This window comes from Mus caroli, chromosome 7 (assembly GCF_900094665.2).
Source record: "Mus caroli chromosome 7, CAROLI_EIJ_v1.1, whole genome shotgun sequence".
Classification (NCBI taxonomy): Eukaryota; Metazoa; Chordata; class Mammalia; order Rodentia; family Muridae; genus Mus; species Mus caroli.
Genome location: NC_034576.1, coordinates 102,517,216 through 102,544,481, shown reverse-complemented (window position 1 = coordinate 102,544,481; position 27,266 = coordinate 102,517,216). Strand labels below are relative to the sequence as shown.

The 27,266-nt window shown below is 44.1% G+C and overlaps 2 protein-coding genes across 3 annotated transcripts in view; one reads left to right on the top strand and one right to left on the bottom strand.

Moving 5' to 3' along the window:
* Xrra1 (X-ray radiation resistance associated 1) overlaps positions 1-9,477 on the bottom strand; it is a 62,231-nt gene extending 52,754 nt beyond the window's left edge. Inside the window, exons 1-3 of one of the 2 annotated variants that reach the window (XM_021167598.1) lie at positions 9,252-9,477; positions 6,118-6,185; positions 1,134-1,231 (exon numbers count right to left, since the gene is read on the bottom strand). In XM_021167598.1, the coding sequence (XP_021023257.1) occupies positions 1,134-1,227 (94 nt within the window). In that variant the 5' untranslated portion in view covers positions 1,228-1,231; positions 6,118-6,185; positions 9,252-9,477. Of the gene's footprint in view, positions 1-1,133; positions 1,232-4,819; positions 4,863-6,117; positions 6,186-9,251 lie in introns of those variants that run through there. The other variant, XM_021167599.2, reaches the window with a different exon arrangement.
* Positions 9,478-9,568: 91 nt separating this feature from the next.
* Positions 9,569-26,999, top strand: Spcs2 (signal peptidase complex subunit 2). Its single transcript, XM_021167600.2, has 5 exons — positions 9,569-9,718; positions 20,054-20,137; positions 20,656-20,816; positions 24,346-24,480; positions 26,120-26,999. The coding sequence occupies exons 1-5, from the start codon at positions 9,605-9,607 to the stop codon at positions 26,304-26,306; spliced, it is 681 nt and encodes a 226-aa protein (XP_021023259.1). The 5' UTR covers positions 9,569-9,604; the 3' UTR covers positions 26,307-26,999.
* Positions 27,000-27,266: the final 267 nt, after the last annotated feature.

Below are 27,266 nucleotides of genomic sequence, written 5' to 3'. Positions count from 1 at the left end.
CACCCTCAACTCTAAGGAAGCCAGATGCATGATCCTGAAGGAGAGGTAACTAGTCATGTGGCATGGCTAAGACTAGTTTAAATGGGATAAATGAGTTATGAGATAGGGGAAAGGAGCCCAAGCCTGTGGCCTGAGCATTTATTCATATATATTAAGTCTCAGAGTCATTATTTTGGGGAACTTATGTGCAGGTGGAAAAGCCCACAGTTACATAACTTAATTGATTATAGCATACTGATATAATTATTCTATCTACTATCAGCTAACTAGAACAGTTTTAGCTCTGTAAGTTAATCTCATACTATTTCTAGTTTATGAATTAAACCTTATCAGATCCATATGTATGGAATTATGCAGTATATATATATGTATACACACATATATGGTTTATATGAATATATGGTTTACATTACTCATGTTTTAGCCATTGACTAGTCCATCTCTCTATGGAAGATAAGGAAATACTTAACAGTAGAGTAGCTAGGTAACAAGTCACGAAACCAGGGGTTAAAGAAGGTGGGCTTTTCTCTTGACCTACTCATCTGAAGCAATAGAGCTACCTGACTTCTAGACAGTGTTCCACCTCTAAGGCTGTGCTCACTCTAAACATCCTTGCCCCAGGCAGGGGGAGTTTAACTAGATGGATATTTGAAAAACTACAGACACATTAGCAACTTCATTTGGGAGTGGAACAGAGCCTGATTACTCATCTAATAAGAGAAATGGGAAGAAAGGTGCACAGCAGACTCAGAGGTCATAAGATGGTCTTTGAAAACCATAGGAGAAGGGAAGGGCTTCGGAAGACTCCAGCTAACCAGAACATTCAGGACATAGCCAAAAGCTTTGTGAGAAGAGCATCCTGGGAAGGAGGCGTAAATAAAGGAGAGGGTCATGGCAGAGAGTAAGGGTGGGTTAGGCTGCCATTGACATGTAGGGCCTCCACAGTGTCAGCAACGAGAGGCCGCTGAGCAGAAGCCACTGTGGTTAAACACACACTACAGAAGGCCGACTGAGGGCGCTACAAAAAGAGGAATGGGAGGGGTGGCCTGAGTGGCAAGGAGAAATTAAGCAAAAATGGCGCCAGGCAGGAAGATGGGCATAGAGAAGAGGCAGCAACGGAGAAGTCACCTCACCTTCTTCCGGCAACCGAAGGAGACTTTTGGCTGGAAAGCAGTTGTTGAGGCAAGGCTTGCCATTGTCCATTTTGTACATTCCTGAAGACACCATCTCCCTGAAGGACACAGGCAGGGCAGCGGGGAGTCAGAAGAGTCAAAAGGGCAGGGGACCCCTTCACCCAGTGCCTAACATTCACGAGCCTAACAAGACCACTGTGTCCTAAGCATCCTACATCTAAGGACCAAGAGGCTCTGCTTCAGAAATGGGGCTGCTGAGAACAGATCAGGGAGGTGGGACCTGAGCTTTCCAATTCAAACTAGTCTTCATTCAGCAGAATACTAGATTAGGCTTGGACAGACCTGGCTTGAATCCTTGCCTTGCTGTGTGATAAGCAAGTTCCTCTCTTCCACTGAGGAACTCGAAGTAAAGTGGGGAGTGACAATCCTACCTTCACAGAGGAGTGAGCAGATCACATGTGAAGGGCCGAATTGTCTTTGTCTTTGTCTTAACACAGTTCAGAGAAATGGGGCTTACTTTTTAGGAAAAGTGATGCACAAACCAAGTTGAGACTGGATAAATCCAGTTTGAGGGGTAAACTCAATTTACTGATGGAGAGAAGAATAAATGGTCCAAAAAGGAAGAACCATAGAACTGAGGGCATTGCAGTACTCAAGAAGAAGCTGTCAGTCTCAGGAAGGGGAAGGGTGTGTGTCAAGGACTCTTCCAGCGAGGCAGAACAGGAAAGATAGTGCCTGCCCCTGAAGGGCACTTGCTATGAAGAGTGGGGTTCGGGGAATTGGCTGTGGTTTCAAACTGTAGGTGACTGGAAGATATAGTCAACTTCTGAGCTTTGCACAAGAGCTATGCTTGAGAAAGGAGGCCTGACAAAATTGGTGCCAATGAATGAGGCTGGCAATGGGTACTGCAAGTAGGGAGTGTGCTGTACCAGGCCAGTTCGAGGTATGAGGGCCCATGTAACACAGGAACTAAACCAGGAGAAAGAGAAAGCACACCCCCACACACACACACAAGGAGTGGGGAGAGGGAGGGAGGCAGAGTAATTCGAGCAAGGTAACCACAAGCAAAGTTTCCAAAGACCTGTGCTGGGAAAGGGAAGGCAGAGGCAAGCAGGAAGGCATAGTGAAGAGGAAGCAGGTGACAGGGTAGGGTTTGGGGATGTGGGGTGTGGGGAGTATCTGGGGATGCGCTCCCTGGCTCACACAGGGAGCCAAGGCAGCCAATGCTTTCACACTGGTCCCAGCCTTGGAGGGCAGGCACTACATGCAGAGCACAGGTCAAATGCTGGCAAGATACTTACTGGGTGGCCTTGGACACTTAAATTACTTAACACTGTACCACACTGCCTCAGTTTCTCCCTTTATGAAATGCAGAGAGTAAGTGGACGTCTTCTGTGGAACTGCTGTGATGATCTAATGAGAGATGCTTGGGAGTGGGTTTGGGAGAGCAAACAGCACCTGACTAGCACACAGGGAGAGTCTTCTGGGATGACCACGGATAACGGGATGAGAGAGGCTCGCCTATATACCTGTCACCAAGAGGAGGGAGCAGATCTGACGAGGAGAGAATGAGAAAGATGGGCGGCCTTAACCCCATCTGGAAGCAATCCGGAAGAAGGGTAGTTGGAGCCTAGGGGAGGGACTCCTCCACTGAGGAGAAGGAGGAATGGCTACAATAGGGAAGACATTTTGCATATCCTGACTGGCCCATTTCTCTACCACCTGAGAAATAAAAATAATACAAAGGAAATAACCTTTCACTTCCTGCTGGTTGTACACGTATGTACATACATGTATGCAGAAAGAAATGTGTGTACGTGCATGTATACAGACAGAAATTGGGAAGAGGTTCTGCCTCCAGGGTTTGAGTTGGGCTTTTATTTTGAAAAGTCATGTTACTGTCCTCAGAATAATTCCTCAGAGGAGTTGCTCCCCCTAATCACAGTAGAATGTATCACTTGTCACTCAGGAAACAGGAAGTTAAAGAGCTTGCCGAGTTCAGGAACGATGACTAAGAGCTGAGGGCAGTAGAGGCCTTGCCTGGTGTGTGCAAGAGCTTGAGCTTAATCCCAGCACCAGCACTACCACCACAACAATAGAACAACAACAACAACAACAACAAAACCCAAACCAACCAACCAACCAAACACAAAAACCCAAACCAAGCCTAACAAGAAACCCCTGGGATTTATCTATCATCTGTATGTATTTATTAGTCCTTGTTTGTCTGCTGTCAGACCTTGTAAAAATTTACGTAAGTAGCTAAGTGTGGCAAATACAGGCTTTTGTAGGAGTTGGGTAAGCTGTGGGAGAGAGTAAAGAAATCTGGATGCCAGCAACAGGAGGGAAGCAGAGGGTGTGTGTGTGTGTATGTGTGTGTGTATGTGTGTGCATGTGTGTGCGAGTGTGTGTGTGTGCATGTGTGTGTGTGTGTGTGCATGCCTGCAGGAGCAGCTCCTATTCAGTCCTTCCCAGTTGCTGCCAAGCAGAAATCTGAGTCAACATTGCCACATCCCCACCCCCCAGCCCCTCCTTTTTTCCCCAAGAGAAGTCTGGTTGTTTGGTTTTTTGGGTTTTTTTTTGTTTTGTTTTTGGAGGGGGAGGGTATGGAACCCGATTATTTAAGCATGAGCAACTCATCTATCATTTTGAAACAATGTGCAGGCCAAAGCAAACATATCTGGGAAGATAGTCAACGCTGAGGCGCCTGTTGATTTTCTATGATGAAAATCCTTTGACTTTCCCGGGTCAAAGTAAGAAATTCTATTCAAAAACAAACAAGCAAACAAACAAGCAAACAAACAAACCCCACCAGAATACTACTATTACTTAGCTTTACAAATCCAACAACAAGCATTTGCTGTTGCCTGGAAATGCACAGCAGGGGACTGCCCAATGTGGCCTGACCCTGTTCTGGGGCCGGGGCCTTGCTTTTTATCCTCTGCTTCTATTGGTCATTTGCTGTGGCAAAATTTCCACTCACATTGGTCTAGCAGTCTACCCTTCTCCACCGCCTTGGTTCACCCTCAGACTGTACCGTACCTAGACTGCCACCGTACTCTTCTGACTGGATTCTCACGGGAAAGCCATAGGCCCTAGTCATTTTTGTTTGTTTAGCTAAACAAACATTTTGCTTTTGCTTTGCTGGAGATGGAACCCAGGGCCTCAGACACAATGGGCAGGTGCTCTGAACCCAAGGTTCCCCATCTTGCTCTTGAAACCTGTTCTCCAAGGTCCTTGGCATCTCCACCCTACCTTGCCAGCCTGGCCACTCCTGTCCATTTAGCCTGGAGGGTATGTGGTGAACAGTGTTCCCAGCTTTGTCCATTGTGCTTAGTGCTTAGTGTTGTTTTTGCAAAGCATATCCCTTCTCACTCTGTCCACCTTGGTTGATCTCACCCATTAAAATTCAGTTGCGGGGCCTGTCTCTCAGAGATCTAAGTCTCTTAAATTGTGAAACTTAGAGATTTTTTTCCTTGACAGACTTTAGTTATCAAAAAACCTGCTTTGGGGCAGCTTCAGATAATGTGAGACCCTCTGAGGCCCCCTGGCTGAGGGAAGGGAGTTAAGTGAAGGCTGTGAGACTTCAGTCTTAAGAGTATATAGGAAGAATCCATAAATGACAGGGGCAGTGAGGAAGCAGGGAGCAAGGTGTCCTGGGAAAAGGTTTCCTTGGAGTGACAAACCTGAGGTGAGGCAGAAGGAAGTGGGCAGTTCCTGAACAAGGAACTCAAGTTCGGCTCTAGTTTCTGCTACAAAGCCGTGGTGAGGATGACATGAAGCCATGGATAAGGTCCGTGGAGGAAAGCCATCTTTCCCCACCCCAGCATATGCCGCCCCTCTGAGAGACTTTACTGATCTCTCTGGGGGAGGGGGGGGGGACGATTGTGCCTTTGCTAGACTCTGAGCTAATTCATCCACTTTGTAATTTTCTCCTTTATGACTCAAGCACTTCCGACTTCACAAGATAACCCTGCAAACCTACCCCCAGGGGACTGGGACCTCTGGGTTTGAACAGCTCAGTCTATTGCCTCTAATCTCCCCGTGGAATCTAGCGCATCAGAAGCACCTAAGAGACAGGAGAGTCTGATGAAGGACGCCATGGTACTCCTGGGACCAAAAGGATGCAGGTAAATCTCATCTCTCTAATTTCCCTGAGGGAAAGAGCAGTGTTACATAGTTAATTGTTTGTTTATCCTAACACAATATCCAGCACGTGACAGATTCCTATAGAATCTGCTGTTGGATGAGGAAGTAGAGGCTGGGCTCTCTGGTTTAGTGAGGAGCCTGTGCGCATTCTGATGTGCTATGATTACCTCATCCATATCAACTCACGTCCTGATTAGTTTGCTTTTGTCAACAGACCCTAACTAGAATTAGTGCCATCGCGGAAGTATGAACATCACCTGAGAAAATGCCTCTATGAGGCTGGCCTACACGGACAAGCCTGTGCCACATTGTTTTTGATTAATGACTGATGTGGGGAGGGCCCAGGTCTCAGTTGGAAGGCATCCTGGGTGGTGGGAGAAAGCAAGCTAAGTAAGTAGGCATTCCTCTGTGGTCTCTGCTTCAGTTCCTGCCCTGTTTAGTTCTTGCCGTGGCTTCCCTGGTTGACAACTGTGATTAGGATCTGTAAAACACGTAACCCCCTTCTCCCTAAGTTGCTTTTTTTTTTTTTTTGCCAGTGTTTTTATCACAGCAACAGAGAACCAGACTAGAACACCCTGACACCTGACACAGAGCCTAGAATTCTCTAAAAAAAAAAAAAAAAGAGCAGGTGACCAGGTACAAACCAGTTGATTTGTTTTTCAGGATACCTCTCTGGAGATCAACCAATCTATCAACTAGCCAGGTGACAGACAGCTAGCCAGGGAGCACCTGCATAAATCACTGTCAGGAAAATGCTAGCGATGGCAGCCGCTAGGAAGGCTCCCGCAATTCACCAGGTTACCAGGGCGTAGGTACAAGCCTATTTGGTACTTACTTGATCTTTGACCTCGGGAATGATTCTTTGCCTTCCTTTTGCTTTTGTTTCTTTACCTGTCTCTTTACCTGTAAAAGAGACCATGTAATTCCTTTTAGCCCGTTGTTAAGCACTCTTGAACCTTAGCAAGTGTATCTGACATTTTGGATCATTGGAGCCTTCTGCTCCAAACTGTGTCTTGTATGAAGAAGGGTCAGGGCATGTGTAGTGGGGATAAGAGAATGAAAGCAATTCCATGAAAAAGATGGGGTAGCTATGAAGAGACAGGGAGCAGGGAATGCAGTCAGTATGCTCAAGGCCCTGGTCTTGATCCTGAATATCACACCTGTGCACACCCAAAAGATACAGAAACAGACATGGGCATAACTTTACAAGAGCTACACTGTTGCACAGTAGAGTGCAGCTGCATTGTTTACGCGGGCTACAGAAAGGGCCAATGGTAAAGGAAGGGGCCATCTAGAATGTCATTTCAGTGAAATACATCTCTGCAGAGCCGAAGCAGAAAAGACAAAGCTGAAAGGGAAGACCCAGTCTGGGAAAAATAAACTCTATACATTTAACACAAAGGATAAATCCATCTCAGGCATGACCCAGGAGGTAAAGAATTACAGGAATCCCAACTCAACATGAGGAGTACTAACAGGTGGGAAGGTATGGGTACAAAACTAAAGGGCCCAGAAGGGGACATAGCTCCTGGTTACATTTGTCTAGAATGTCGCCCCAGCAGGAGAATGAACTTATCATTATGGTAGAAAACGCAAGTTCAAGGTCCAGATTCAAGGGTTAACTTCAGCTATCTCTGCGCCCTTTCTCAAACTTGAAAGCTGACGTCAAGCTGACTTTGGTACCTCCTGGCTCCAACACACAGCATCTTTTGTCTATTTGTCTCTTTCCTACAACTGTGTGCCTGCATCACCCCCACCTGGGACCCCCACCCAGGCACTGATGCTCCTGATTTGCAACCGTCAGCACACTCCCTTCCTGTGCCTTTATCTTGATTCAGGCAGTTTCTTTTCCTGTACCTCCCTGTTCCCAGATTGACCCTCTGCTACCATCTCAGGCCCACTTCACTTTTTGATAGCTTCTTCATTTTTTTTTTAATTTTATTTTATGTGTTTTGCCTACATGTGTGCATGTGCACCCAATGCCCACAGGCGATAACAGAGGGCACTGGATCACTTGGAACTGGAATTATAGATGGTTGTGAGCCTTCACATGCATGCTAGGAACTGAACTGGAATCCTGTGCAGAAATACCAAGTGCTCCTTCTTAACTGCTGAGCCATCTCTCCAGCCTTCAGGCCTATTTCTTAATGGAGGTACTCGATGACAGTGTATCAGAGTGATCTGCTTTTCTGACTGTTCCCCACTACACCCACCTCGGGCTGAGGCCTTCCAAGGGCAAGCCTAGGTTCTAGTAACCTCTTCATCTCCAGCATCTCAAACAGGACATGGCCTACAGAAGGATGACACGTAATAAATGCTGCCTCAACTAAACAGATGCATAAGCAAAATGCTGCAGGTGCACTTTATTTTGTCTGCAAGGAAGGCAGAAGCAAGGACCAAGGGAGGTTCACAGAGCGGGTACCAGTAGAACTGGGTGCTAAGAAACGGAGAAGTGATAAGAGGTGAGTGGTAACAACCAAAAGTTATGAGACACTCAACTGTGAAAGGACAATAGAAACCCCATGTGTCCCCATTTAAAGACTTCCCACCCATTTGTCTCCATTTTGAGGACCAGGCTTGATTTCAAAAAAGCCGTAAGACACCAGCTTCAGGAATAGACCATACGTCCCAGAAAGTAGGTCATAAGGCACCAGCTCTAGGAACAGACCATAAATCCAGAACAAGTTCAGAAAACCCTCTCCCAAAGAACAGCCTGGAGATAACCACAAAAATGGGAAAATATCTGATCTCAGAATGGGCCATTTGCACTGGACAACCCTATTTCATCACATGATTGAATGCTCATGACATGGGAATGTAGACTTCTGATCACCTATGACCCCCCAGCACCTACCAATGAAATTTTAGATTACCTAATCCTTCTAGAGAGTTCCCTCAGTTCTCTATAAGAAGGCCTGCATGCGTTTATCTGGGGTCACCATTTCAAAGAATGGTTGGCCCCTGCATGCTGGTGTTTCTGCAGAATAAATGCTCTTTGTTTTTGCGTACTCTCTGAGCCTGGGGTCTTCCTTCAGTGATTTTTGGGCCCTTACAACTGGAGTGGCCAGGAATTGCTTATTAGAGGATGAAATCTAATCTGCTATTCTTTAGTGAGCATGTGAACATAGCCTTGCCAAGAACGTTTTGTCTCTTTCATTCAGAGGTATATTCTAAGTGTGTAGAACAGGACTGAGTACATGCTAAGCAATTCAGAAGCTGGGCATGGTATTATACACCTTTGGTTCCAGCACTAAGGAGGCAGAGGTAGGTGGATCTCTGGGAGTTTGAAGCCAATCTGTCTACACAGTGAGTTTCAGGACAGCTAGACCTGACGGTGAGACCCTGTCTCAGAAAAACAAAACAAAATGTCTAGCAAATTCAGTATCTGGCGGATCATTGTACGCATATGGAAAATATGTAGGTATAAAAACCAAATAATGCAATGTAATATGGCATAAAGTGATATTACTATGAGATATCCTAGGCCTCTAGATTAGCAACCAGATCTATTTTCCTTATATGCCTTAGTTTCAGTGTCAAGGTTTTTTGGTGCTCAATATTTTTTTCTCTCAATATTTATAAAAATCACATTGTCAAACTGGAAACATGCTTTTAAGTTTAAAAAAACTAAGAAGTTTGTTTTAAGTGTGTTCAGACCTATGCTCTCTGGCTTCTGATAAATTCCTTTTCTTGTCTATACAGCCTTATCCTGAGACTGACACAGAATGGGTGGATGTAAGTGCATGTAGGGCACTGCCTAGCACACAGTAGGCACTCAATAAATGATAGTTCTACTGGAAACATTACTAACAGCTGAGATTATAGTCACTTCGGAGAGAATACTCGAGCTAATATTCTACCTTCAGGGACAGAAAGGGGTGAAGAGCAGGCTCTACCTCCCTTCTTAGGACACAACATCTGGGGCTGGAAAGACTCATAATTCAAGCAAACTTAAGTTTCCAGCCACACCTGCCTTCGGCGTCGTTTCCGCCTCCGAAGAGCCCGCGGAGGCGATGTCCCTGTCAGGCGGAGTGCACGCCTGCAAGCCTCACGGGAATCTCGGAGTCGCTCCACGGTGGCGCTTGCCACAGCCTTCCCCACCCACTCCTTAGTAACCGCGACGATGTGGCTAGCAACGTAGGCGGCAACCGGCGACGGCAGATTCTAACTACAAGTCCCGTCAAGCCCCGCGGCCACTTTCAGCCCTCATCAGCACACCAGACTACGGATCCCGATGGGCTCTGCGCTGCCTATCACATGAGCAGCTTCAGCCAATCGGCTTCGGACAAGTCGTATGGGAGGGAGACACGGAGGGAGACAAGATGGCGGCGTCGGCGTCGCAGGGCGGGAGAAGCGGCGGTGGCGGAGGCAGTAGTGGGGCTGGCGGCGGCCCCAGCTGCGGGACAAGCAGCAGCCGCAGTGGTTTGTTGGATAAGGTGAGGAGCTCAGTCCTGGGGACAATCTAGAGCCCGGGGAATGCCCAGGAGCTGGTAAGCCCAGCTTCCCATCCCCGCCCCCCTTATTTTCTGCGGCTCCTTGAGCGCTCCTCTGTAGCACACGAACGCACACTTGTAACTTGCCCTCTCTACACGTTGGAAAACAATCCTTCCCTTTAGTCATCTCTTTTCGCAAGTGCTGCTGGTCCCTAACCGCCACCGCAGCTTCTCGTAATTATGGCAATATTTCACTATAATGATCACGTTTCTATTGTGCTAGGAGGGCCACTCTTGAAAATGCCCATAACATCAACGTGGAAAATGGAACTCCTAAAGAAATTGAAAGAATCTCCTCGAAGTCAGTATTCCCCAAAGCCTTCCACCATCATCCTCGCGTGTTGCTACAGAGCCCCAAGAGTTCCTTGGCCTTTAAAGTTTTTAGGCGGTTTTTTTGGTTTCTTTTAATTTTTTCATGATATGTCAAATAATGAAATTGACTTCCCTTGCTGGTCTGATAGGAAGCCTTAAGATTCTTTGTCCCTCTTGGGTTCCCTGCCTTTCTCTTCCCCTGCGTGGCCTTTTCTGTCTGTACCAGCTGACTGCTTTCCACTCTGCCTACACAATTACTAAAGAATTTCACGTCCTTGTCCATAAGGGCTTAAAGGAAAGAGGCAAGGGAGGAACGCTGCTCCTGGATTGACCATCTTGCCCCTTGCACAGCAACTTGGAAGAGACAGTTGCCTGAAAAACGGGCCTGGCATTAGTTCTGCCTCTAGCTCTGTGTCCTAAAATGTGCCTGTTCTCCTTATTGCCTTCCTTATTCTATAGAATGAGGGGTTTAGCCCAGCATACCTTCTGGCCCCCTTCCAGGGTTGTCCTTCCCAGCTAATGTGATGAGGGTGAAGCATGGTGCTTTACTATAGTAAACCACTTTTCTTGAAACATTTTAATCGAAATGCTCTATTACTCCTCTGTGTCGAACAGATGGCTAGGGCTTAAGAGATGGATACCCGATCATCCCGCATTTGTGTAGCTTCCTACGTGGTAGGCAGCGCTCACTGACCCACGTCCCCAGTTCCCCTTGTCTTTTGGAGGGTCCTTAGAGTCAAGTTTGAGACAGGGTCTTGCTGTGTAGCTAAGCTGGCCTGGAACTGGCTTTGTGCAGGATCCAGGGACCAAACTCAGGTTGTAAGCCTTGAGCCATCTGTCTGGTCCTCAAGTCTTTCTTGAGGAAAGAATATGATAGTGCTTAAGATTTCTTAGTAGTAGGCTTACTAGAAGGGTTTAAGTAAACTTAGTGAAAGGTAGGGTTAGACTAGAGAAAGTTATTTAGGAGTGGAATGTAAAGAGACTATATAAAGTGACTTGAGGAAGGTTATTTACATAGTTCAATGAACTAGACCCAGTAATAGTGTATAGTACATACTATACACTAATATATAGGATTTCTTAGAAGGGTAAGTTTGAATTCTAGGGTAGCATTAAAAAGCCCTGGATGACTGCTTATTACTGAACTTGTATTTCCTTACCACAATAAGCGTTGTAGGTATTCTCATTATAGGCTCGTTATAAAGACTAAATTATAATACTGGTAATGTTAAGATCTGTATAAAAACAGAATGACAAGATCCCCAACTGGGACATCAGAAAGGTAGAGTGTTCTTACAGAGGGACATTTGGAAGAGTCTTCATTTTGTTTTGTTGATACAGGGCCTTACTGTGTAATCCAGGTTGGTCTTTCTGCCTCTGCCTGCCTAATGTGCAATCATAGGCATTTCCACCATACCTCCCCACCTCATAATCAACCATGAAATGAAAGACAGAAGAGTGAAAATGGTCAAGAGCTGTTTAAGGTCCTTTTTCCTGGAAAAACTGCTAACTTTGAATTGTTCCCTCTCTGAGTTCCTCTCGCATCTGGTGCACCTGTTGGTTTCTGTGTCCTGCCCATTTGGGTGTTTCCGGTTTCCTGTGAGGGTTTCTCTATACTGATCGGCGTAGAGTGAGTGCTTATAGCCCTGAATTTCGCTGAAACAAATGCCAGCCCGGTCTTAGGAAGAGCTGTAGAGGATGCTGCTTTGAAGTGTCTCGCACTGACTGACTGCTGAGGTGGAGAGCGTGGGGACTTGTCCTGAGTGACACACGTCCGGAATGAGGACTTTGGTTGTTCACATGAGGATGCCGCCTTTACAGCCTCTTGACTCTTATTTCTCTCTCCTTTTTCTTCCAGCCTCTGGGCCTGGAGGAGGGTGTCAGTTCTGCGCCTGTAGTTTCCCTTGCTGTGAGGATGTGCAGTCTGGGTGTGTGAATGTGCTCACTGCTCTACACTGGTGTGAGTGTCTGCTCCTCTGAAACCAACCTTCAAAACCAAGCAGCACATACTTCCTGTCTTTTAAAAATAAGTTTGCAGATCTAATCTTCCATCTTGAAGTGACTTCGTCCACTGCACTAAGTTATTTTTGCCCCAAATCTTTCAGAGCATTTTGTTCTGTGTGGCAGCTATAAAGAGTAGCTGTTTCCCAGTTTGTTCGGGCTATTGAAATTTATGTATGTATGTATTTATTTATTTATGGTAAACTATTATCCAATCCTTTTTAACCTCATTACCTGGATTCTGTCTCCTGGTTGGATTCTCAGCCTTACTTTAGAACACACCTTCTGTAGCTTAGTTGAGAACTGGGGCCAGCCTTGCTTTGAATTCTGGCTCTCTCCTCGCCAGCTGTGTATTCTTGGACCAGTCACCACATGTCTTTGTAACTCAGTTTCTGCCCTTGTAACGTGGGGCTGATAACTGCGTGTGCTCTTCCTATCCTCCTCCTTTCTGGGTTTTGACTCCTTAATATTTTTAGTACATGTGTGAAAACTGTCCATATTAGATTCCCTCTGTTTTTAGTTAAAAACAATAAATTTCCATATCTCCCAGATCAGAATAAGATTTTGTAGTATTGAGGCCTGGCTGTCCATATGTTTCATATATTCTTTGTTACCCATTCATTTTAATAGTGTATTTTTAAAAATTGAAAATAATATTCGTTTTACTGTCCAATTTTTTTTTTTTTTATCATTGGTGTACAATTTCAGGAAGGTTTTGTAAATCCCCCCAACCCCATACCCATTAGCAGTCTTCCCTAGGCTTTATTCTTAGCTCCAGGCCACCATAAAGCTTTTTTTTTTCAGTGAGGAGGCTCAAATGGAGACTCTCATGCTTGTAAGCTAGCAAGAAGTCTAGCTTCCGTCTGAGTGTGTCTGTTGTGGACATTTTATATAAATGAAATGTAAATGAACTATTGTGACTAGCTTCTTTCATGTAACATGTTTTCAAAGTTCACACGTGTTCTTGTGGTTTGGTGTAGTTGTTTTGAGACAGGGTTTCTCTGTGCATTCCTGGAACTTACTCTGTAGGCCAGGCTGTCCTCAAATTCAGAGATCCTCCTGTCTCTGCCTCCTAAGTGCTAGGATTAAAGGTGTGCATCACCATAGCCTAACTAGTTCACATGTTTTATGGCATGTATCAAATTTTATTTTATATACTGTGTACTGGCTAGTTTTGTGTCAACTTGACACAGGCTGGAGTTATCACAGAGAAAGGAGCTTCAGTTGGGGAAATGCCTCCATGAGATCCAGCTGTAAGGCATTTTCTCAATTAGTGATCAAGGGAGGAGGTCCCCTTGTGGGTGATACCATCTCTGGGCTGGTAGTCTTGGTTCTATAAGAGAGCAGGCTGAGCAAGCCAGGGGAAGCAAGCCAGGAGGTAACATCCCTCCATGGCCTCTGCATCAGCTCCTGCTTTCTGACCTGCTTGAGTTCCAGTCCTGACTTCCTTGGTGATGAACAGCAGTATGGAAGTGTAAGCTGAATAAACCTTTTCCTCCCCAACTTGCCTCTTGGTCATGATGTTTTGTCAGGTATAGAAACCCTGATTAAGACATACTGATAAACCATTTTAAAGTTTCTGTATGTCTGAATATGATGTGAGTGCCGTGGCACTTGGTGGATATAGCGGACACACTCCGGTGTCCTCACTCTCTGCCTGGGAGAGATCATCCTGTTTCCACCCCCCTCACAGGAGCATGGGCATTACAGATGTTACACAGATGTTCACAACTAAGTCCAGTTTTACATGTGGCTTCTGGGACTCAAAACTCAGGGCTTCACACTCCTGTGACCAGTGCTTTACCTACTGAAGCCCTCCCTCCGTTGGATGCTGATACATCACATTTTATTTTTCTACTTATTGGTTAATATTTGTATCATGCACCTTTTGGCTGTGTGACACCTACTCTAAACACAGTTGTCCACTGGGTGGACATCTTCAGTTCTTTGGGCTATGTACCTAGGAGTGGAATTGCTGGGTCATATGGTAACTGTTGATATTTTAATTGATTGATTTTTGAAATGTGGTCTCTGTAGCCCAGGCTGACTGACTGGACCTGGTGTGGTCTTGCCTCACTCTTCTGAGTGCTAGAATTACAGGCTCCCTTGGTGTGTACTGCTGTAGTTGGCAGTGTGAACCTGGGTGAGCAGAACCTGAAATGTCTATAAAGTCTGATGCAGTGGTCAACTTTATTCAGAGATCAGACAAGACAGTTTATTCTCCGAGGGTTCAGAAGAGTCACCTGAGTGTGTGTCCAATCACAAGAGCAAGCCTCGAGCGGTTAAAACCAGCTGGCGTGAACTTATCCCTTCCCAGTGTACCTTCGAGGACCACAAAATCCATCCCAGGAGCGAGTCTATGTTCTGAAGAAACTCATGTCACAAGGCTCATGTCTTGTCTTATAAGCCCTCAGAAATCTCCCACTGGACTGTGTTCTGACACCTTGGTCCTGTGTTTGGCTTTCTGAGGAGCTGTCAAAACTGCTTTGCACATTAGGGGGGCCACTTTACATGGCCACAGAGAACCCAGAAAGTCACTTACAGTGCAGTTGCAGTTTCTAAGCTGGTTGCTGTAGTGTTTAAGTGCATGATCTACCATATCCATCGACTATGGGCTCATTTCACGTCTTATTTCTCAGGGCTTTTGTTATTTGTGTTTTTTGAGAGTCTAACTATGTAATGATAGTTGGCCTGGAATTCTAGAACTCACTGTGTGACCAGCCTGGCCTTGAACTCAAGTTGGTTTGTGTGCCTATGCCTTCCAGAGTGCTAAGACTGAAGACGAGTACCTGACCTTGTTGTTTCTAGGCGGGGTCTCCTGTGTTCTAGGCTGGCCTCCAGCCTCCCAAGTGCTGGGATTAGACATGCATTGGTTTATGTGGTGCTGGGATTGAACCGAGGGCTTCCTGCGTGCCAGGCAAGCCCTCTACCGACTGAACTATGTCCTGCCTCCTCATCGTTTCCAGCCTTAGCTCTCAGATGGATTGGCACCATTTGAGGGATATTTAAGCTGTAGTGTCCATGAACTGAAACTGTCTCCACAGAACTGCAGCAGTGTAGGCTTCCTGAGTCATGGGGCCAGACTGCTGTTAGAGTCTGGGACCACAGAGAAAGCAGTGGGGGGAATTTTTTCCCTCAGTTTCTCTGGAGTTGCCACTAATGTGCATGTTCATAATTTAATTGACACATGGTAATTTCTAACCTCCAAGTAACTCATAAATGCAACCACTAATAAGCACTCGCATACCAGCAATTTCCATTACAGTATTTCTTGGCCCTTAAAAAAAAAACCTTGAAATTGAAGGTTCAAAGTGCTAACAGCTGGAATCTTGGCTTGGTGATATCATGGGATTTCAAATTGTATCTAAATTAAGCAACTGCATTTTCAAGATTCACATCATTTTCTCCCCAAATTAACATTTTCCCCTTAATTTTGCACTTGTTACTCTTGATCTTGCTAAATGTGTATTTATGGAAGGTGGGGGTAGATGTATACTTAAGCCCAAGCAGTCATCACAGCCTCTGAGTATCAGTTTCTTTATCTCCTTATTACTGGTTAGAAAATTCTGGAGTCAAAGGTAAAATACAGCTATAGAGCTTGAACATCTCAAACCTAGTGCACACAGGGGAGGCTCCATCCTTGTCCTCCTGTGCTCCTTCTCTTGCAAAATGGCATGATGGTTAAGACCAGTCATCTAAGAGCCCTAGTTGTGGTAGATGGAACCCTATCACATCTCTTTGAGTTTTTCTGTGTATCCTTGGCTGTCCTGGAACTCACTCTGTAGACCAGGCTGGCTTCGAACTCAGAAATCCTCCTGCCTCTGCCTCCCAAGTGCTGGGATTAAAGGCATTCACCACCCATCATGCCTGGCCCCGTCACATCTCTTTGTTCTGTCATGTTACTTCTCACTAGTTTGTTACTAAGTCCATCCAGTTCCCACACCATCTGTGCTCAAAATGCGATTTTGAACATTCACGTTCTGCACTTTAAGGCCCTGTCTAACTTATTTGTTATCAGTAGTACTGTATAGTTATATATTATACATGTCCTGGTATTACCTTTGAGATCATCTGCAGATTTGACTGAGGTGTTCAAAACAAAACCAGCAGACTCCCTTCCAACACATAAAGGTGGTTGATTTAGCCCACTTAAAATCTTACCTATTTCCTGCTCAGAGCCAAGTTTACCTTTAGCCTTGTAAGCAGCCCTAGGTTGTGGTTCCTTAGCCATGTGCCTTGTTCCTACTACTAACTAGCCGCTTTGGCAGCTCTTACCCACTTTCTGAACTGGAGTAGACACAGAGAGAGAAACTTTGTAATTTATTTCTAAGTCAGAGTGGGGTCCTCTGTTGATACAGCACTGTCACCCCTGGTGTCCATCTTAGAGGGAGTCGAGGCGTCCTTTGGATCAGGCTGAGGAACTCTCTGAAGCAGTCCGCTGTGGTCCTCATGTCACCACATAACATCTGCTTCGACTCTGCCCAAGTAAGAGAAAGTGCTCCTGCCACCATGCTGTTCTGAAGACTGTCAGCTCACTTAGTGTACCCTGATGACCAAGAATGTTTCCCTCTGTTGACCCAGCCCCAGCCCTTAATGCCAGAAGATGTGTGCGGAACAGAGGCTGTAATCCCCAAATGCGTTAATTCTAAAAAACAAAACAAAACAAAACAAAAATGACTTCCTATATAGTTCCTATATATATTCCTCAAAATAGAGGTGTTTAAATTTAAAAACTTCACTGAGCGTTTGAGAAGTGAGATTCCCAGTGCCGTGCCTGCAGTGGAATGTCTTTGTAGAACTATCCCCAGCAGAGACTCACAAGTGAAATGAACCTTCATTGGCCCATGGAAATCATCATCAAGTAGCCTTTTTCTGTGAACTAGCCATTTCTGTCCTCCAGAACGTGGCCAGGGACAAGCATGTCCTGTTCTTCTGTTGATAGACAAGTGGTTTCTAATAGCCGCAGTGACTCCTTTGCAACGAGGAATAGCCATACCGATGAATGATATAGCTCAGAGTCATGGTCTGATCGAATTAAGCTATCAAATAATATCAAGTCCCTACTGTGACTGTGTTTTACAAAATGGCAGGAGGAGTAGGAAAAGTAAATGTATGTGTCAGCAGAGTTCCCAAGATTGGTGACCTGTTAGATGAACTGTGAGACCCAGCATATGATGCTGCTTTCGAGATGGAGTGCAGAAGAAACCATGGGGTCGTCTAGAGTTGCTCTGCCACTAGAGCCCCACAAGACATGCCCTGAGTAGGAAGAGTTGGACAGCACATAGACAGTGGTGTGGTCTGCCAGGGAGCCTCATTAGACACACAGTGGTTTTCCCTAGGGCTGCTTAAATGGGCACCTTATGCCTGGTCTGTGTCAGACTCCTAGAAGGAAAGGTGTTTGGCATGGGTCACAGCTTAGACACAGGGAACTACTTTTAGCATGTAAAGGATTTTTATATCAGTGTGGGAAACTGTGTAAGAACCACGTTGCCAGATAGCAGGCAAAGACCAACGTGGAAAGTGTGCCCTCCTAATTAAGGGTGGCAATCCTTAGGAAGACCTACCTTAATTCCTTTCCACATGTTACCCTTCATTATAATTTATCCTGTGAGGTCCCATGTGAAACAAACTTGCTTTTGTGTTTCGCCCTTACCCCCAACTATGGTGTGTGTGTGTGTGTGTAGGCCAGAAGCTGATGTTGGGAATCTTTTCAGTTCATCTCCACCTTGCTTGTTGTTGAGACAGTCTTTGTAACCTTGGCTGGCCTGGAACTATGGAAACCAGACTGGCTCCCTCAGACCTAGAGAGAGCTATCTACCTCTGCTCCTGAGCACTGATTAAAGGCGTGGCTGCCGGGCCTGGCTCTGCCTTACGTCTGAGAGAGGATGGCTTACTGAGTTCCGAGCTCACTGATCTCCTCAGCCTCTGCTTTGTCTTTTTATTCTTCATTATTGCCCTTTGTTGTTTAGTTTAGGAAGACCAGGAGGAGAGGGAAAAGATGCCCGCGTAACAGCAGAGGGGATGTGATTTACAAACGTTTTAGATGAGCAGTGTTTGAGAATGATGACCACAAAAATAAATACCTAATGTCAGTCCCTACTTGTCCAGATATTTCTCTGCTGTGCAGAGAGGGCTCAGCTATTCATGCATACAAAGTAGGATGATGTTCCCTCTCTTCAGAAACCAAATTCAAACCTTCCTTGCGGTTTTTGTAATTCACTGGAAGAGTTTCTGTTCTCTCTGCTGAAGATTCTGGGCACTGGGCAGGAGAGTTAGAGCTGAAGCTTACTCAGCATGTTCAGTGCTGCAGTTTATCCCTGAAAATAACTCGGAGATTGCAGAGACAAGTTTCATTTCTGGACTGGGCTGTGCTCAGTGATGTGTATCTGGGGTAGGGGGCTATGAGAATATGGTTTTTTCTTCCTCCTCTTTTGGAATGACAAAGTTTTCAAAATGACTTAATCTTTCACAGATAATCCAGACCTTGTTGTAGGCTTAGCTCTACAAATTATTTAAGGTTATTTAAGTAGAATATATTTGACTGAATGCGTATGAGCCAGGTGTTTGGATTTAAAAAAAAAAAAAAAAGGCTGTCCTTTTCTTCTTAGTTCAGTACATAATTTTCTAAATTAGGTGTCATGTTTGATTAGTAGGTTGGCAGGTTGAGAGAATCAGTATTACAAAATGCTTCCATGAATAATTAAAAATTGTGTTTTTCTAAGACACTGATGGGAAAAGATTTGATTAATAATGGTTTTAAATATAACTAATTTAGGGGCTGGAGAGATGGCTCAATGGTTAGGAATATTTGCTGTTCTGACAGAAGATCCAAGTTGTGTTCCAGCACTGTGTCAACTGACTCCCAACTACCTGTGACTCCAGCTCTAGGGGACCTGGGGCGGGATATGTGTGCAAATACACACACACACATGCTTGGTTACATGCATGCAAGCACATAAATACACACTGTTTTTACACATACATTCCTAGCATTTCATTAATACTCTTTTCCTCTGAGCAGACTTCGTGCTTTCTTATTTGTATATCAGTGCAAAGAATCACAGCTTTTTACAAGATTTATAAGATAGAAATAGTTTCTGTCTTTTTAAAAAATTCTTGTTGTCTTTTTTTTTTTAAGATTTATTTATTATTATATGTAAGTATACTGTGGTTGTCTTTAGACACATCAGAACAGGGCGGCAGATCACATTAGGGATGGTTGTGAACTACCATGTGGTTGCTGGGATTTGAACTCAGGACCTTTGGAAGAGCAGTGCTCTTACCCGCTGAGCCATCTCACCAGTTTTCTGCCTTTTAATAGAAGAATCCATTCTTCAAGCCAAGTGAATCTGAATTGAGTTACCTGTTAGTGATCTAACCCAGGGCCTCATGCATGGCAGGCAAGCACTGCCTCTGAGCTACATGCTGCCCTTGGTTTCCAACCAGAGTTGTTGGATAGTATATCCTGTCACAGCAACAGAAAACAGCAAATTGGGATAGTTGTTTTATAATAGAAAAATTGACATTTTTAACAGGTTGTACCGAGTTTGCTGTCTTAAAGTTAAAATATGCTAATAAAGTATACAAATTGTTCACAGACAATGTTTTAAAGAAGACCTTTCCTCTTTGTTAGCGTCTATAAATTCCTTTATAGTTTATGAAGTTTGTGCTTGTAAAATATTAGGATGAACAAAGGCAGTTTTTTTTTTTCCTGTATTCATCAGTGGGTAAAGGGGGGCAGAATATATGAGCTCACATAGCACACGCATGTGTGCTGTAGGGTTTGAGTTTTCTGCGTGGAGACTTGCACCGTCCATGTGAGAGTCCATACACGCATCTGAGTGCAGTGCTTAACCTTCCTATCAGAAGACAAAGGGTGAGTGTTCGTGCACTTAGCAGCCTGAAGAAGGCTGCTTCGTTAGGTGCCATGGTTTTGGTTGTACAACTTTTCTGTTTGTTTCGCAGTGGAAGATTGATGATAAGCCTGTAAAAATTGATAAGTGGGATGGATCAGCTGTGAAGAACTCTCTGGATGACTCTGCCAAAAAGGTACTTCCTGTGAGAACACAAGAGCACGCTTTCAGCCTGTGGATAGGACTCCCCTTTCTTCTCTTACTTGGAATGACCATAGTTTTCAAAGTTAGGAAATGAGCCAACAGGGGCTTCTAAAATTACCACAGAATAAGTAGGAGGAAATGGGTTTTAATACGAATGTTGGGATATCAAGAAAATTGGTAACTCATTGTTCTGAGATTAATTAGCTTAGAGCACAGAGCCTTGGGAAGACAGTTCATCTATGGTGAGCCCATTTGCAAAGAGAAAAACTGTCAGCTGTGTTCTACGGGAAAAGTTGAGAAATTTAAAACTAAGGACTTGATAAGCACCCCCCCCCCAGGGGAGTATTCTTTAAAGAGGGTTTGAGTCTTCTTTGTGTAGGGTGGTAAGATGCTAGTTGAAGAGAACTGTGTTCATCCCTGCATTTCATGACATGACTTTAGATGGCAACCAGTAAACGTAAGCCATAGGAAGAAAGCATCGATCTGACCTTATATCCTGCTTTTCACTAGGTACTTCTGGAAAAGTACAAGTATGTGGAGAACTTTGGTCTCATTGACGGTCGCCTCACCATCTGTACCATCTCCTGCTTTTTTGCCATCGTGGCTTTGATTTGGGATTACATGCATCCCTTTCCTGAGTCCAAGCCAGTTTTGGCTTTGTGCGTCATATCATATCCTTTTCAATGCTATGGTTTGCTTTTTAGTAGCAATTCAGAAATATCTGCCATTAAGTTATCTTTGCTTTTGAAATATAAAAGCTTTGATTTTAGAGCTTGCTAATGTTAGAATTAACATAAAATTATGCCTATAGACTCATGCTCCATCATTGATAGTTTGTATTTAATAAGGTTACTTTATCAGTATGCACCTAGTTATTATTAACCAGTAGGAACACCAAAGCTCCTGTCACACAGTGGTAGCGAGATCCTGCTCTTTTAACCCTTTAGACTTTAATTTTAGACTGGGTTGCTTTAATCCATTTATTCTAGACTGTTAGTAGAGAAGCTTTGGATTATAGAAATTCGAATCTGCTTCCTCTTTTTCTTTGAAGCTGGAGAGCTGGCCAGGGAGGCCCCGAGCATGAGCCTAGGGTTTGGCCTTGTGTTTCAGTGAAATTGAGACTCCTTCTGGGGCTATATACAACATGACTTTGAAATCCAAGGTGCTTTGTGATCTTGTGCTAGAGGAAAAAAAATGTAAGTGATACCCGTTCAGAATCGCAAAAATGAATGGGACTCTGGGCTCGGTTGCATACACTTGTGATTCCAGCTCTCAGAAGGCTGAGTCAGCATGATTAATGAGTTTCAGGCCAGCTAGGGCTACCTGGCAAAACCTTGTGTCATTTAAAAACTGGAAAGAAAAAAAGAGGACAGGGAGATGATCCAGTTTTTAAGATGTTTGCTACACAGCACAGAGACCTGGGTTTAGAACCCTAGCACCCACATAAAAAGTTGGACATAGTAGCACAGTTTGTAGTCTCGATGCTGAGGAGATGAAGGCAAGGATCCCAGGGCCGTCCAGCCAGCCAGGCTTCCTGAATCAGTGAGCTCCAGGGTGGTTCAGTGAGTGGTATAGAAGGTTAGATGGAGTGTAGTATAGAAAGACAGTGTCAACCCCTGGCTTCCATACACATACATGTCTCTGTGTACCCGTGCATACATGTACATACAGGTGAACATACATACATGCATATACCCCACACAACTGTAAAAGAAAAAAATTAGGTGGGAGATTATAGTATATTTGATATATAATATAGACAGTCCCCAAATTCAAGAGTTTGGCTTAAGATTTCTCTGCTTTATAATGATATGAAAGAATACTCATACAACCATTGTGGTTTTCAAAATAAAACTCAACAAATTGCATCAGATAGCATGCTATTTGTATTAGGCTTTTATTAGATGGATTTGCCCAATTGCTAGCTGATGCAAATGTTCTGAGCACATTCAAGGTAAGCTAGGCTAAATGATCTATAGTGTTTGGAAGTTTAATGTATTACATGCATTTTTAATTCATAGTTACAAAATCCTATTGTAAGTTGAATTTTGCCTCTCCTTTTTATGATAAACATATTATTTCTTAACATATGCAATGTAAAGAACTTTTATTATATCTTATTTATAAAATTTATATGCATTTGTAATAATGATTTTCTTGTAGTCTCCCAATTCTATTTCCTATCTCTTAGTTTATCTCTTTATAACTGTCTTATACTATAACTTAAAAAATATAATGCATTTTTTGGGGGGGATCCGTCAAGATGGCTCTGAAGGTGACGGCATTTGCTGGTATCCACGGTGAGGGGAGAGAACCGACTCCTGCGCACACCTTGATGTACTTTCCTGCATATGTTGCACCAAATACATAAATGTAAAACCCAAAAAAGTACAGCTATAAATTCACACTGCTCTGTAGAACTCTACCGCTAATTATATATAAAGGCGTTACCTTCCTGAGGTTGGGAAGAGTGCAGTAGTTAAGAATTCTTGGTGTTCTTGCAGTAGACTGGAGTTTTATTCCCAGAACCCATCAGGTGGCGTCCAGCCATCTGTAATACAGCTCCTGGGGACCTGACACACACTTTGGGCTTCCACAGTACACTAATGTACACACACCGTACATGGACTCACACACACACACACACACACACACACACACACACACACGCACTCTCAGAGCCATCCTCATAAAGCAGCCGAGTAAAAGCACTTTTATACAACGCGGTGCTTCCCGGCTCGCCAGGCTCGCCAGCACGCACTCTGTGACTCTTCAGTCGGGTCACTTACCCTCGCCTCAGGTTTTCACTGTTGAAGCAATCTCAGAGACTAGAGAACTTATTCTCAAAACAGTGACAGCAACCTTACCCACACTCTCCAGAAGAACTACTTAGATAGTGTTCAGTTATATTTGTATAAGGGTCTAAGTTCATGTTCTATATATAGTGCTAGTGACTACTGTTATAAATATCTACTGTGCGCTACATGGTTATATATAGAAACCCCATGACAATTCTTGTTTGTTTGAGACAGAATCTCAGTACACTAACTAGCCTTAAACTTGGAGTAGTCCTGACTTAGCCTCCCAAGTGTTGACATTATAGGTGTGTACCACTGTACCTGGCTTCATGACAATTCTAAAAGTTCAGTATTCTCCTCACTGTAAACGTGAGGATAGCTGGGGAAGAAATTTATTAAATGCTACAATGCAGATCTAAGACTGTCTTAACTCCAACGTCCATGTTCTTTGCACTGTGCTTCTGCCTCTTTAGCTGATAAGATTTGAATAACACTCCACACAGCATGTTAGCAGTTGAACTTAGAGTTAACAACCAGTGTGACGTGTCTGTGTGCACACGCGTTGTACGTCAGGCATAATCGCTCTCACGAAGACTGATCTGAAGTCACTCTGACAGTGGTTCAATACAGTCAAATCCACTGGGGAGATATTTTGGGGATAGGGTTGTTTGTTTTGTTGTTTTTTTGTTTGTTTTTGTTTTTAAGACAGGGTTTCTCTGTATAGCTCTGACTATCCTGGATCTTACTTTGTAGACCAGGCTGGCCTCAAAATTAGAGATCCACCTGCCTCTGCCTTTGAAGTGCTTTTCTTTCTTTTCTTTTCTTTTTTTAAAATTTATTTTTAATATTTTAAAACAATTTTTACATGTATGAGTATTTTGACTGCATGTATTCCTGTGTGCCACATTCAAGCCTGGTTTCCAAGGAAATCAGAAGAGGTTATAAGATCTCTTGGAACTGTAGCTGTAGATTGTACTTAGTTGTTGTATGGGTGGTGGAATTCAAAACCAGACTCCTGCAAGAGCAGCCAGTGCTCTGAATTGCTGAGCTATCGCTCCAGCCTCTGGTTCCTTTGGGGTTTTTTGTCTTAAAAAACTAGACAACGGACAATTCTTAGATCTGTTGTCCTTTAGTATAAAAGATGAGAAAGCCCATTTGTCCTGTACCGTTTTGTCTCCTTTTTGAGGTGTCTAGAGAACTAACCAGAGAGAGCCTTGCTTTTTTTAGGTATAAATACAAGGTAAAAGGGCTAAGAGTGAGTAACTAAGTTCTCAGTGCTTTAGTGGTAAGATAAAAAGTATTTAGGACAGTCAAGAAAATGTTTGTGGCTCTTGTGTGTCATTTGTTGTTACTTGTGTTGTGTTTGCATATTTGTGTATTTTTCCCTTAACGTTATTCGAACCTATTTTGTGATGATGGGGATTCTGACCATTTATACCTCATATAAAGAGAAGAGCATCTTCCTTGTGGCCCACAGAAAAGACCCCACAGGAATGGATCCTGATGATATTTGGCAGCTGTCCTCCAGCCTCAAAAGGTAACGCCCATTCTTAGTTCTTAGAGATGCTTAAGGACTGGTGTGGTGTTGGCTCCTGCATTGTCATGATTCCTGGGCACTGTGTCTGCTCTCTGCAGAGCATAGTGCTAGTCAAGTGCCATGAAAGGGGACAAATGAGCTAGGAGGTTTTCCTAGCATAGCAGTTCTGGATTTCTTTATAGTTTTTACTTTGGAAGACTGAAGAATGATGGTCTTCTTCCTTGTGGCCAGTTAGCAAAGGTCAAAGGTTGGAGTGGAAGGATGACTCCGAGGTTAAGACTGCTTCCAGTCTTATAGAGGACCTGGGTTTGGGTTCTAGCATCCACAGTAGCTCACAACTATCTGTAACTTGAGTTCCAGGGGCTCCAACATCCTCTTCTGTGTTTTGTTTTGTTTTGTTTTGTTTTGTTTTGTTTTGTTTTGTTTTGTTTTGTTTTGTTTTGTTTTTAGGGGGGTGGGTGAACGGATGGTCTTTTGTCTTTTACATGTATGTTATACACAAGCTCATGCAGGTAAAAACAGACACAGAAAATAAATCTTTTAAAGTCGATCCGAGTTGTGAGGTTAGTTATCTTGAAGGCTCTGTATTTAGCATCTGTGTCTTCTGACTTCATTCTGAATGTGTTCAAGCATCTCTGCAGTGGTGCTCTGTGCAACTCAAGCACAGTCTAGCCTTTCTTTCTGAACTTTGGCAGTACACACATGTGTTCACTGGTACCCAGAGCTGAGTCTATGTTCCAGTGTTTGTTTCTAATTCATGGCTTTTGGTAAAGTATGTAAAGTGAAGCTTATTGAGTTCAAAAAACCCCTCCATAGAATTGTTAGGAACCGGGCGTGGTGGCGCACAGCCTACCCCTCTCCCTCCCTCCTTCCCTCTCCCTCTCCCCCTCTCTCTCTCTCTCCTCTCTCTCCTCTCTCTCTCTCTCTCTCTCTCTCTCTCTCACACACACACACACACACACAGACTCATTAACACACACAATAACAATAAAACAAGCTGGATGAAAGGCTAAGTTCTGAGGACAGATTAGCAGTCCTTATGTGTGTGGCAAGTACTCCACATGCGTGTGCAGATACACCCTTCTTTGCTGGTCTCACCACAGGGCCTCTGAACTTTCTGGTCCCTCCACATGTAGTACTTTTCTTGAATAGCCTGGTGTTCTCTTCTTCATTAGGGTTCAGCAGTTAAACCAGGGAAGGGAAGGGAAATCAGTATTTGTAAGGAGACATCAGAATTAGTGTCTTCAGGGCAGTTAGGAGACCTGTGAGTGGGGTCAGTTGGTCAGTCTATCTGTGTTTCTGTGTCTTTCTGTCTCTGTCTCTGTCTCTCTCATTCTCGGTGAGAGTGTGTAGTGGGGTAGCCCTTATGTCAGCATTGCCTAGCTTATCTCTACCTTTCAGAAACACTTGGGGAGGAATTGTTACTGCTTGAGTCCGTTTGTTGTTATTGGGCATTTCATATGTGTGCTCTCATTGGTCCTTCACCCTCAGCTTCCTGCATCCCTGCTGCTGCTTCCCTCCCTCTCCTCAGTACCCCTGTCTTACTATCATGTGTTCCATTATTGTCTCCCACCCTAAGAGTGCCTCAGTTTCCCAGTCGGTTTGGTTTTTGATTTGTTCTCTTTGTCCTGATGCTTAGGTTTGATGACAAATACACCCTGAAGTTGACCTTCATCAGTGGGAGGACAAAGCAGCAGCGGGAAGCTGAGTTCACCAAGTCCATTGCTAAGTTCTTTGACCACAGCGGGACATTGGTCATGGATGCATATGAACCAGAAATATCCAGGCTCCATGACAGTCTCGCCACAGAAAGAAAAATAAAATAGCCACTTGTAAAAGCTCTCCTTCTCCTGGATCATACGACTCACTGGTGGGTAGGGGAGGAGACAGAAAGCTTAAGCTTGGTCAAGTAAAAAATGTTGAAGATGCCCCTGTCTAATCCACCCTGGATGAATAGAGTTTCCTAGTTCAGATATGCAGTTGTCCCTTTGATGGCTGTAGCCTCCCTGGTCTGCTGAGTGGTTTTCTGTTGCTTTCCTTAAGAAGCGNTTTTGTAAGAGCTAAGCATACTTTTTCCTTTGTGCTTAATAGTACTTTATGCAGTCTAGCTTTGTGCCATGCAGCGTTTGAATGCTCAGTTCTTAAGAACTACTAACCTTGCTGGGGCACAGTAGTGTTCACCCAGAATCCCAGCACTTCCCAGGCTGAGGAAGGGGGAATGATTTGATCCTGGGCAGTAGAGCCAGGTCCTGGCTTGGGGAGTGGGCATTGTTAACTTGTTGCTGACTTTGTGTTGACCCCTGCATCAGCAACTATTTCCTTAAATCCAGGATACAACTTGTTAAGTGTGACAGCTTTCCTTTACACACCATTTTTGTGGGTGTATATATATATTTGACTTGGGGAGAATTATTTTTTACAAAAATACAAAATAGCTTTTTAATTTGTTTAAAATAGACCTGCCTGTTACTTTTTGTGCTCTTAACCAATTAAAGAAGCCAGTGGCATTTTTAGTTTTATATTCTCTGTTTTCCACTCGTATGTTCCTGTTGATTTGTGCCCTTTATTAACTACCATTTTCTAAAATTTTTTTCAATAAATGAAAGAAGATGTGAAAATGTGGAGTACTAGTCTTGAAAGAAGGAACAGCACACACAGCACGTGCTCTACTTGGGTGGAGTCCCCTCTAGGCTGGCTCACTGTCTGTGGGCCCTTGAGAACTCGGAGCCAGGGACTTAGTTCTAGTGATAGCAGTGACACTTAACTCTGGGCATATCACATGCATT

Coding starts and splice junctions, on each gene's coding strand:
- Spcs2 (XM_021167600.2), top strand. CDS start 9,605: ATGGCGGCGTCGGCGTCGCAGGGCGGGAGAAGCGGCGGTGGCGGAGGC. Junction 9,719..20,053: donor GCAGTGGTTTGTTGGATAAG/GTGAGGAGCTCA, acceptor TTTGTTTCGCAG/TGGAAGATTGATGATAAGCC. Junction 20,817..24,345: donor TTGGCTTTGTGCGTCATATC/ATATCCTTTTCA, acceptor CGTTATTCGAAC/CTATTTTGTGATGATGGGGA.